Consider the following 13043-nt stretch of genomic DNA (forward strand, 5'->3'; position numbering starts at 1 on the left):
TTATATGTATATATATTACTACTTGTTGCCCGCGTTTTTTCTAAAATCCCATGAGAACCGTTAAGTTTTCCCAAAATTTTGTATAGATTAAATATACAAAATTTTTAAAGGATCTTTTTACTTGTGTGTATTGCCTTTGCTACCTAACACAGGCCTTTTTTTTCCCGCTCAATTTTATAAAATTAAACGTCAATATTTGTCCTCAGATTCTACGACGAATGCAAAAGGAGGTACAACATCAAGTTGTGGAAAACTTTCACGGACTGCTTCAACTGCTTACCAGTTGCTGCGATAGGTGAGTGCAGTATTTTCTTATTAATTATATATATATTATCTAGTAATTTTAGTCCGCGCAGTCAGTCGTCTGTTTAGATTCAAGGTCTTTACACACGACACAATCATAACAGTTTCAATTCACTATGTAAATCGTCATCATCCATCATTATAGACCCAATTACGGATCCACGACAAGTCACGAGGCCCCTTAGAATGAAAAGGCTTTCGGCCGAAGTCCACCACGCTGGCCAAGTGCGGATTGGTATACAACGTGTAACGGAATTACGAAATAAATTTGAAGGATGCATAAGTATATTTCATAAGGAATAACCCTGTTAAAAATATTACATCAAAAGAAGCAAATTGTTTTTCCAAAGTGTTTTCTTATGACAACCCTATTAAAGTTAAAAGACCGACACGCGCATAATACCTACGATATGCGACGCGTAACTTATAGCGCTTTGTCAAGAGTCACATGATTTTAATTTTGCATATGATGTTAGAACGGTATCTGATTTCTTTCAGTAAAAATTATTGCAGTGGTTTACTCAAAAATTATTAGGTTTTCGGTTTCACAGATAAGTCTCAAGAGACAGTACCTAATGTACCTCTAGAGCCTGAGAAGTTATATTTCGGTTTTTATTGACACGTTATATATTAAGTGGAACTCAGGCATGCAGGGCTCCTCAAGATGTTCTTCTTCGCCGTTAAAGCAACAGATAAATAAAAAAAAGCACATTCAGAATAGTTTAGAGGTGCGTGCCGGGGATCGCCCTCAGTCCAACCGAAATGGAGTTTGAAGTCACTAGGCTATCAGTACGCATGTTTATACAGGCACACTAAATCTAATCTTAAATTTCAACTTAATATAAGAACTAGCACTGAATCAGGGTGAAGGTGGTTTTCGTTGTTTGATTGACTTACATCGTATTATCTTAACCAAGGTCACCGAAATTACCTACATTAAATATTATCGAAACACTATAACAGCATAATTACTTCCGCCAATGAGTAACTAATTTGCCGCTTAGCTGAGCGTAAATGTAAATAGCATAGCCCTATGGCTTCTACTTGGTATAATAGCTCAAAAGATTTTCTTATACGTGGTGACGTTTTTCCACAACGGTGATTACCCAGTTAATGTGTCGAACTTCTACTCTTGTTTGTTAGAAAATAATAAGCGGGAGTTTTTTGGTGTGTAAGAAGCTTATTGACTTTAAGTGACGCGTTGCAGCGATGGTGTGGTGATGATCAATTTAATAAATTGAGGTCGTTTCATGCAGCAGAAAAATAATCGGATAGGTACCTTATTTGATTACTGCTTCCTTTCTAAATCACTGGTGGGCAATTTATCAGTGGGTGTAGTAATCGTCAATTATTTCGGATATAGCTTAAAGTTACTTTTGATCGTATAGATTTAAGCGATTCCATGATAAAAAAAATCACACAGTGAATTGCAAAAAAAAAAATGGATTTTACAAAAGAATGGAAAAAAAAAGCTGGGTAAAGGAAAAGAAATCAACTATTAAAGACGTCTACTTTTTGTTTTTGCTCCTCTAAACCTACTTGCGCAACATCGTCGAAGGTATAGGATTGTTTGACTGAAGGCCTCCTTATTAACACTAAGCTACTCTAACAACATTCCTTTTAAATAAGGCGATTCCACTTCCTGATGAAAGCTTGTTCCTCTATAGAGTGAGTCACGCTGTTCTTGGTTTATTTTATACGATTTCAATCGCTCGTTCTAAAAGATCGAAGAATAGTTTCTTGTAACCTTTAAATACAAGCGACGGAAATGCGAGAAGCATGTTTTAGAAACATTAGAAATCTCAGAACTTATAAAGGATGTATATAGCCATAAAACTTTAAGTTTGGCCATGATTCAACACATTTTAAGGCTAAGGCGAAATGCAAAACTATTAACTTTGTACATGCAATTTCCGGTAGAGTTTACGTCTATCAAATGTCAAAACTAGCTTACAGTTAGTTCAATGTCGCATAATTTTGCGAAACCCGCACTGCGTTCTAAGTTAAACGTATTAAAATGTATTTTAGAAGAATCCGGTAAATGTTCATATTTGTGCCGTTTGCAGTAAAGACGGCTAAAGAAAGAGATGACATGAGGATAGTCATGAGTGTTAAAACCAAATATTTTAGAATGTTTTGGCAAAATAATTGTAAATTCAATCCGAATACAAAAATGTTATAAAGGTTATTAGCAAATAGGAACTAAAGTAAGACATACATGACATATGATAAAGACATAAGCTCTCAATTCTCCCGTTATCGCAAGGAAGTATTTGACAAACCTTGCTAAATTTATCTTTCTACAATTACGTAAAGCATTTGCTCTCTGAATCACTATATTTTTTGGTATAACACGTGTAAATCAGCAGATTTCTACGGTTTAATTTCATGGTATGTAAAGCTAATGCAAACAGGACATTACTGATCTTTTCTTAATACTGCTTTTGCCACTCAATACTTTTCACTATCCCTAGAAACTTTAAAGTACAGAGTCATAGTAATATAGTATAATATAGCAGCTCAAATTTTGGCCGTCTGTTTTTCGACGTTCTGGTTTAATATGTTAAGTACTTGATTTTAATCGTTATATATAATATTTCATTTTGCAATTAATCCTCACATCAAAGAGTGGATAGATATTAAAGCGTTGAAAATGCATTGCTCCATTTAATATTCTCTTGTGGTTGATGTAGGTATACATAACTAATACCTGCATGTTCACTTTGACTGGATGTTAATCAAAGCACATTGAAACAAGATCGCAAGCTCTGATTCAACCTTCTAATTAAAAACTAACACTGCAGCGTCGGGATACCTGCGGGCATTGTTTTATCTGTCAATTTTGGATTTCACCACTTCCAGCGATTTAGATTTCACCACTATGCAGATTTTTACTAACGCAAAGTTACAAACACCAAAACACCTTTACTATAATAAATAATAAATAAATAAATAAATGTACTACGACAATACGTGTATAAACATCTAGTCCCAAAGTAAACGTAGCTTGTGTTATGGGTACTAAGATAACTGATGAATATTTTTTTATGAATAGTATACATAAATACTTATAATATATAGATAAACACCCAGATACTGAAAAAAAAACATGTTCATCACACATACTGTCCAGTTGTGGGAATCGAACCCACGGCCTTGGACTCAGAAAGCAGAGTCGCTGCCCACTGAGCCAATCCGCCGCCAATAATATAATTTAGAATATGGTTTGTGGTTGAAATAAAGCAAATAACAAGTCATTTTTTAATCGCACTACAAGTTTAGCTCTTGACTGCAATCTCACCTGCTGGTAAGTGATGATGCAATCTAAGATAGTAGCTGGCCTTTTAAGGTATGGCAGATATATAAAACCCTGATCGATTTCTACGCTACATCGTACCGGAAGACTACATCGCTTGGCGCCTCTACTTTGTCGGTAGAGTGGTACTTAGCCTCCCGCCAGACCAGACTAGAGAAAATACTGAAATTTAAAACTTCCCGAATTGCCCCTGCCGGGGATCGAACCTGGAAACTCCAACTTAAAACCACAGCGTACACCTCTTCGCCAGCGAGGTCGTCTAGAAAAATCTAGCATAATAGCTACTCGAGACGCTAGCGCCGCAATCTCCAGCTGAGATGGATAGCCGTTTTTAATCAAAATTGACTCGTTTTTCGTGTCGTCATTAGTCACAATAATTTAATGATTCTTGGCGTTTTTATCTCGAGTACGACTACAAAAGAAAATTTTAAATTTTGTAATAGATATTAACATCCATGACTTTCAGCTAATTGTGATAAATGATCAGATATTTTATAGGACAGTTCAAGGCTATGTTTTACGATATCAGTTGTGTTCTAATCTACTGTTACCTAACCACTTTCAAGATTGGATTGAATTCTTTATTTTGTAATATTTTATAATTATTATATTCGTCTTATCGTTTACTTTATATTATTGTCTGAATCTAGGTAGGCAAAAATTTCAAATTACCTATAAAACCGCCTCGGTTTGTCGGTTATTCACGACTACATCCGCGTACAAATTTCACCCACTATTGTAAACAATATACCCCGAGATACCGCGACGCATCACTGGCCCGCGCTTTTACTTACGTTACTTATGTTATAGGCTAATTATGCATAGCCTATAACATACCTTCCAGAATTGGGCTATCAGCAGTAAAAAAATTGGTAGTTCCAGTACAGTAAGTAATAATACAAGTAAAATAGGATTTTTTCCTACATAAGTAGGACAAACAACTATGTTTCCTACATCACAAAAGTCTGCAAAAAGCTTCAAATAATTATAGCTTTTTTGCAGACTTTTGTTTAACAAGGTAATTATAACTAACTATAATCAACGCCTTTTTTTATGTAGAAATTGCAAATATTTTAATCTTCAAATCAGGTCAAAGTTCAGTGAACCTTTCTTGCCCGGGGGACAGAAGAATGCTGAGTAGGTATTTTAATTACTTTGGTACAAGTATAAGTACTTACGTGTAACATGAATCTCAAGCATAGAACTTCGCCCTCCGGATATGTCCCATTTATGTGCAACAAATTCAGAAAAATACCTTATTTCTACGAATAACATCATTAATGTTGTACCCATTGATGGGCATAGATTTAAGATTTACACAGATTTTTGACGTAGGTACCTAATCTTGGCTAGATGAAAGTTCAGCTTTATTATATTTGCTCAATTTATTTACGAATACTAATAAAAAGCATGTAAGAAAATTATACTTTCATTGCTTGCCAACCAGTCGGTGACGCATTTGGGATTAGTGTTTGCAGCTAAATTTCATTAGCACTCACTTCCTCGTGATGTAATCTTGCGTAATTGTAAATCCTTGAATTAATAATATAGGTACTTACTCAACTTTTTAGATAACATAATACCATGTGTTAAAGTGTCCCACTGCTCGGAACAAGTCTCCTGTCTTACAAGAGAGAGAGAGAGAGAGAGATTTAGAGCTAAAAAAGTTTGCAAATCATAGCTACCGACCAGCTGCCTCAGCATGGCAGCTTTTCTGTCTGCTTAGTGCAAGTTAAAAAAGTTAGCAAGCGTCTCATCTTGTCACAAGTTAAAAAAGTTAGTGAACGGCATGATCACATGTTAGTTATAGTGGACAAAACCTGAATCCTCGAGATCTGTTGTCAAACGTTGTAACCACTAGTCCAATGAGACAGTTTAGATGACAATTGTAAATAAATAGCCTAGATTACCATTGTTTACCTGGGATTGAGATTTCTTACGACTGTAAACCTATACTTTATATAACTGCCTTTATTTATATACACGCGCTACGATTAATAGAAATACATTGCAAGTTTTTCATAGAAATCACTCCTTGGATGCACCGAATACAGTCAGCTCACATCTATCGACTCGTCGACAGATGTGAGCCATTGTCTCAAAGATAGAAAGCTATTGTGAGCTGCGTTGCTTCCGCTCACGTCGTTCTTACATACAAAGCCTATTTCCTTAACCCTATTGGAGATAAGATGTTTACTCTATTAGTCTATCGGGATTCTATTACTAGATACCTATCTGTCATTTTGAAATGGACGCATTATTTTTTGTGTTATTAGTATTAAAGCTTTTTGTGACAGAGACAGTCCGGGGAAGTACTGTTTATGGGGGACTAGCGATCTCCCGCGAATTCGTCTGCTAAGATTCAAATTTAAAATATATTCTGTCGCGAACTGTTTTTTAAAACTTTTCAAGAGGAACAATTCCGTCATACTTACTATATCCTTAAGGATGTCGTTTTGGCGAAACGTTTACCGTTTACGCAGCGCACGCATCGGAATCTCTCAAAAAGGATATTTTTGCAATATTTCTCATTGATGATCCGCTATTCGAAGTAGAGTCACTACAAACAGACATACTTGACGTTTCAAAAGTGTTTATAAAGTAGGCCTACCTGAATAAATGAATTTTGAATTTCATTGGTCGTAGCTTCATGTTATATAGCCTTAAGCCAATAAATAGACTATCAAGAACAAAAAATATCTCCCAATTCGAATCAGCAGTTCTTGAGATTATCGCGTTCTAACAACCAAACTCAAAAGCTTTATAATATTATGGGTGATCCGTGCCCCACTCATTGAGTGGCAAACATTTTACTTGTGATGCAATTATGAATCTGGTTCGGTTAGTACTGATTTATTTCCTGAATACCATAAGGAGGGTATGTAAGTGGGAATGTATCTTTGCATACCAATTTAGTTATACCGGGTTTTAAATGAGTGAATACAATGATTGAATAAATAACGAATGAATGAATGATAAAAAATGATTGAATAATCTTATTTTAATTGTTCATAAATCTCTATATATTATTGGTGGCAAAATATTATACTGTCCTTAGGCGTTCCCTTCAAATCACATTCAAAAAAACCAATAACTTCCCAACTTTTGTTTTTTAATTTAAGGGAAGGGAAGTTAAAAACTAAAAGAATTAATATCACTTGCTTGGTTGCGACTCCATACCTGTGTCGTATTATCTCTTTAACGATTCAAATTATATGCAGAAAAAGGGAGAAGTTTTTTTTTTAGACACTTGAAACGATAACTCAATAAATTTTATTTTTTTAATATGACCAATACCTAACGATTCAACTATAAAATACTACTTTTTGTTACTTAAATATAAAAGTTATACATATTCTGTCGCTGACTTTTATTTAGACATCAAGTTCTACAACTTTTCTCTGGAACTTTTCAGGTTAGTATATATTATATAGCCTATGGCACTCACAAATAGTGTGGCTTTATATTGGTAAAAGAATTTTTAAAAATCAACTGGTAGTTCCAGAGATTGCCCCTTACAAACTCAGAAACTTCACCTCTTTATAATATTAATATAGATGGTTTTCCACTTACCATTAGGTGGACCATTAGCTTGGTCCGTCAATTATGACTAGAAAAATGTACCAAAACTCATTCTATATCTGAATATGCCTATAGAAAAAACTTTTAAATAAAATATTACATTTATTCGATTTTTTTGTCTACTGTCTACGTACCACCACTCTATTATAGAACGAGTCATCTATAGTGTTTGAAATTTTGCATTTAAATATATACATTAATCTTAATATATATAAATCTCCTGTCACGATGTTTGTCCGCGATGGACTCCTAAACTACTTAACCGATTTTAAATTAAATTGGCACACCGTGAGCAGTCTGCTCCAACTTAAGAGATAGGATAGCTTAGATGTTTAATTATAGTCGCAATTTCATTTTATTGCAAATTATTTGTCTATAATTAATTGATAGTCACATGTACTCATTTAAGGCTTCGCAATACTGAATACGATAAAAACAAAATCAAACGCAGACGAAGTCGCGGGCAACAGCTAGTATATTATAAAGACACATTTGAGATAAACGTGACGTAACTATAGTAGTGAAATAAGTGCAGATTACTTTTCAGCACACGTACGGATCGGTTTCGTGGCGATGCGATTGAGACCTCGTTACATTGAAACCGTCATTACAGAACCTCTGCAGTACTGATAAAAGTAAATAGGGTTTCAATATTAAGGGTAGTTTCGTGCTCGACTGTAATGTTACGTTCACCCTTGAAATTATATTGGTAGAGCGAGCCCTTTAACCTTTGAAATGGAATTTACCCTTGTTGCGTGATTTTTGTTTTACAAATGCTCAATCAATCTAGCAATAGGCTGGTATATCTCTATGCCATAGGCTGATTTAACAGATCCACGTAAAAATAATTATACCAAGACCACGTGCAATATTTTATGCAACAGACAGTCCATCCATCTAATGTTCTACTATAAATAATATTCTGATATTATAAATGTCATAGTTGGTACAGACTTGTAGATGTATGCAGTGGCGGGTATAGAGGGTATGCAGATGATATAAAATGAAGAAAATCTCCAGTACGAGTTATAAATACTTAAGGAAAGGCTTTTTATAACTCTTACAATGCCTATCCTTGAGTTTCTTATAACTCGTACTGGATATTTTCTTCATTTTATATCATTTGCATACCCTGTGCATACCCTCTATGCACGCCACTGGATGTATATTTGTATGGATATTAGATACTCTTTCACGCAAAAACTACTGAACCGATTTGACTGAATTTTGGTATGCAGATAGATTATAAATTGGATTAAGAAATACGCTATTTTATCCCAGAAAAGTCCATGGTTTCCGGGCTATTTGTTAAAAACCATTTCCGGCCAACCTCAGAGCACGGTTCTCCTCCCACAATGAGAAAGGTTTAGGGCGTAGTCCACAACGCTGGCACAATGCGGGTCGATGGACTTCACACGCCTTTGAGAACATTATGGAGAACTCTCTGTATATTTCGTTGAAGCAAGTTATATTTTAAAAACTTAAAACGCACGCCTTTTACGTAACAATGCTTCTGTATGAATTACATTGTCGATGGTTAATTGTAGTACACCCAATAACCACAAGTGGGGAAAGGCCTCCTCCGCTACTGTTGTCGATCATTTGCTAGCCGCATCCAGGTCCCATTATTATTTCGTTTTCTAGGCTCCTAAGGTCGTAAAACAGCCTAAAACCTCCCTCAATAATTAACTTTGGATTTTCATTAGACTTCGAAAAAATATATCAAATCCAACTAGTAGTGGTTTCAAGTTCCAACAACGTTTTAGTAACCAATTTAACACTTTGTTATGTGTACATGGATTTAGTTTTGACCTACTTAATTAGTCGATGAGAACGCCTTTGTTGCTTTATCAATCTTCATATTACGTAACGTATACCTAAATACAAGCGTTATACGTTAATTAAATATCTCATTCAAAAGATGTTTCGGACTTGATGTTCTATTCAAGTTCGATTAGTGATCTATTTTCCCAGTTTTATAAAATTAACATATAAAGACCAATATATTTATAAACCCTGCCACCTCAAAATCGGTAAAACTCACGACAGAGCTTTTAAACGAGATGTCAGAGGATTTTTTTGTTCTTTTGTTCTTGTAGATAGATCGGATGATTGCGAATAAATATTATGTCCGGTTCATTTGCAATCATCCTGGTGTTGAAGCAAAGATTAAGAGATTGACTTGTCCGCTTATCGTGCAAGTTATGCTCTTGTATATTCCTTTCGTTTAGGTAACCTGGAAGAGATCACTTTTAGTGATAAGGTCGGCTTTTGCCTGTAATAAAAAAACATACCCATACAAGAATGGCTTACATGCACTTCCGTTGATTTACATAATGTTTTTTCACTATTATAAGACTGATAACGTTGGAAAATATAATATCAGTCTTATCTTGACAACATTCGATATACATGCCGGAAGAGTGCGTAGTAGTGCAGAGAAACGTTTATTTGCACAAATTTAGGCCTTATATGTGTTTAACATTTGTACTAACTTCTCGACTTTTAGAGTTACGTAAAAAGTTTCAAATTTGCTTATACGATGTTGCAAGTAGGCCAAGCCACACATGGTTTAACTATTATTTCGTAAGATTATGACAAAAAACTTTCAGTTAGAAAGTTAATTCCACCAAAAGATCACAAGGTGACAAAATATTTAATTCTCATGACCATTCTTACTTTCAGGTGTTTTTTTTTTGTGATTATCTCACAGAAGTTTACTTTGGAACGATCAACACTCAAAATATTATAGTTGATCTTCAGGTCTTCATTAAAAAGGATATTTTGATTCGGTATACTTGTTTCTGGTTACAAATACTTTCGTTTTTTAAATATAAAGGATATAAATTATCTATCAGGGTAGTCAGATATTTAAAATTTTCAACGATTTAAATCTACCTGTTATAAATACTAATATTGTTTAGTAATGCGAAAGTGTGTCTTTTTGTTTATTCGGCTACCTTTGTTCGGTTAAATTGTTAAAAGAACTCTCACACTCATGTAGCTTGAATTCTATTTATCCTTAAAAACCAGGTGAAAGTTACCCACAGGGTTGAATAAAATAGCATTTGTCACCTACAAAGTTTGCATCCTGGTCACGGCCATGGGATACATTATATCACGAGTATAAATAAATAACTGGTTCCTCCAGGGTTTTAAAGGTCCAAAATAAACGGAAAACAGCTAGTTAATAATGAAAAGGTAAAAACAAAAAAGGCAAAGTACACGGTGCAAACAAAATACGTTATGCAAGTTTAACTATTCCAAATACCATTCCGAATATTTCAATTATTATTTATGTATATTATTCATAAAAATATTCATCAGTCGTCTTAGTACCCATAACACAAGCTACGCTTACTTTGGGGCTAGATGGCGGTGTGTGTATTGTCGTAGTATATATATAAAAAATATAAAAGTTTCAATTTCGTCGACACAATATACACTACAAATAAAGTCGTATTAAAAATAAGATTTATCCATCATTATTACCAACATGTGATCCATAAATGCACTAACGTCAACATAGGGTGATTTTGACTATTTTTAGATAGGGCTTCCTTCCGCTGGCGAAACGGAGCTTAAAAACATGCAGCAGCACAATTGTATAAACTTTCGTATAAAGAATCATAACGTCGCTTTCTAGTGAATAACCAAGAATACGATTTATTTTCATTACTCTTAGCTGCTTCTAATTAAGACAGTTTGGCTTATGAGGCATTCATGCTCGGGATGAGTCTGAGTTATTCATATTTTAGCTGCAAATTGTTTATAAATATACCTAATTCTTAACTTGGTTCCGAAGTAATAATAATAATAAACTTTATTCAGCTTCCACACATAAGTAAACTAATGAAAACTAATTACTAATTACATTAAATTTAATGCACCACCTACCTCTTTTCTATGTTTTTTCCTTTTACGCCATTGGTTGCCTGGAAGAAATCGATAAGCGTAGCGATAAGGCCACCAAATTGTACTCTCTTGTTATGTATTTATATCTTTGTAACTACTTTTTTTTCTTTGGTGTACAATAAAAGTGTATTCATTCATTCATTCATTCATTAAAACTAATTATACACTATATTACAAACTAAATGCCTTATCGAAAGGTACTTCAGCTGAAAAGGCTGCTACCTCGGCATGATGCTGCAGTATTTGACAACTGCAGCGCTGACTATACATTTTCAGGTATAGTCTTGATTGGCCTCGCGAATTTTGCTGGGAAAAGTTTAAGTTTGAATTAATAAACCAACATCGAGCTTAGATCAGATTCCATCGAACCGACTTCAATCTAAGAACATGGCCTTCGAGCTAAATAAGTTCGATGTTGAATGCGGGATTAAGTTAAGAATTTGCACTCTTACGAACGTCTTTTGTCTCCCAAATACCCCTTGCCCCGTTAAAAAATTGAATTGTTTGGCCACCTCGCCCAACTGCATCGTGCTCTAAAATATTACTAACTAGCTGTCCCGGCGAACTTCGTACCGTGGATCATTTTTTTTTTTAAGAATGTTATATTTTAATACTTATTATCCTATTCCAGTCTAAGAGAAATCCAAAAAATCAAATATCATAAAAATTGATCCAGCCGTTCTTGAGTTATAAATGGTGTAACTAACGCAACTTTCTTTTATATATATAGAAGATAACATTGCCTTAAAAGCACGGGTCTTTTTATTATATAATATTTGTAGGTCTTTTTACATAATCAAGTTTCACTGCATGACATGACGTTTTGATAGTTTCTCACACTTTTGACTGGCTGTATGTTTATAATAGATTGGAATGCTTTGTTTATTTCATCATTTGAACTTATTTCGTAATACATCGTTTCAAGCGATGGACACCAATGCTTGGTCTCTAAATGGGATTTTAACCCACCAACGCTCCTGGGCTGTTTGTATCCCTGCGACTCTGATATAGTCATCTATCTGTATACCTCGTGGAGTTTACCTATGATTTCCAGGGCATGACAATAATGGAAGAATACAGACAACAAATAAGAACCGTACATTTTAGACTTACAAGGCGACAGGCGAAAGTCGCCTTGTAAGTCTAAAATTGCTTATTAATATGTTATGTGCACCTTACGACTTTTCATAAAGACATTTCTAGGTTTATATTAATGTTATTGCACGATTATTCAAAACAAACGTTAGATTCCACGGAGACATGATAAATTTTCGTAGTCTAGAACAATTTCTCGAAGGAGAAAGTTCATTCGTCGAAGATAGGTTATCGGTTGCTTATGTTTAAACCTATGTTTACAGCATTTATTGTAAGATTTATTTGTGACACGCATTTGATTCATTCATTAATATATTGATTAAACTGGCAACTCTTTTTTGCCTAATTCTAAGTTTGCCTGGCAGAGATTGCTACTAAGCGATAAGGCGGCCTGCTTTTATTTTTATGTTTCTCTTTTCTTGTATAATTCCTTTACTTCATGTGGTGTACAAATAAAGAGCCATATTAATAATAATAACAAATTGAAAATTTTGTCGTATATTAAAAATATACATACAGTTTGCGAAAGTATTTAGAGATGCAGTCGGCAACGCATTGCATTTTAAAATGAATATAATCCACCATTTTGTATGCAGTATACCTATTATACATAATTTTAAAAGGATTTTCGCATTTTCGCAATTCAGTTAGTGTTGCCCAAATGCAAGAACAAGACGAGACTTAGCCAGTCTTGGTCTTGGTCTTGCGCCAATACACCTGGTCTTGGTCTTGGTCTTGGTCTTGCGCTCCCAGTCTTGGTCTTGGTCTTGGTCTTGCAGCAAGAGTCTTGCAAGTCTTGCAATTACCTATTAGTCTATTACTATTTATTAAA

General features: G+C 34.5%; 1 protein-coding gene across 4 annotated transcripts in view; it reads left to right on the plus strand.

The window, feature by feature from the left end:
• Positions 1-13043, plus strand: part of LOC120628293 (serine/threonine-protein phosphatase alpha-2 isoform) — a 37166-nt gene that overhangs the window by 11332 nt on the left and 12791 nt on the right. For all 4 annotated transcript variants that reach the window (XM_039896598.1, XM_039896600.1, XM_039896597.1 and 1 more), the window contains exon 4: positions 207-295. In XM_039896598.1, the coding sequence (XP_039752532.1) occupies positions 207-295 (89 nt within the window). The remainder of the gene's footprint in view (positions 1-206; positions 296-13043) is intronic.

The sequence above is a fragment of the Pararge aegeria genome, chromosome 12 (assembly GCF_905163445.1).
Source record: "Pararge aegeria chromosome 12, ilParAegt1.1, whole genome shotgun sequence".
Taxonomy (NCBI): Eukaryota; Metazoa; Arthropoda; class Insecta; order Lepidoptera; family Nymphalidae; genus Pararge; species Pararge aegeria.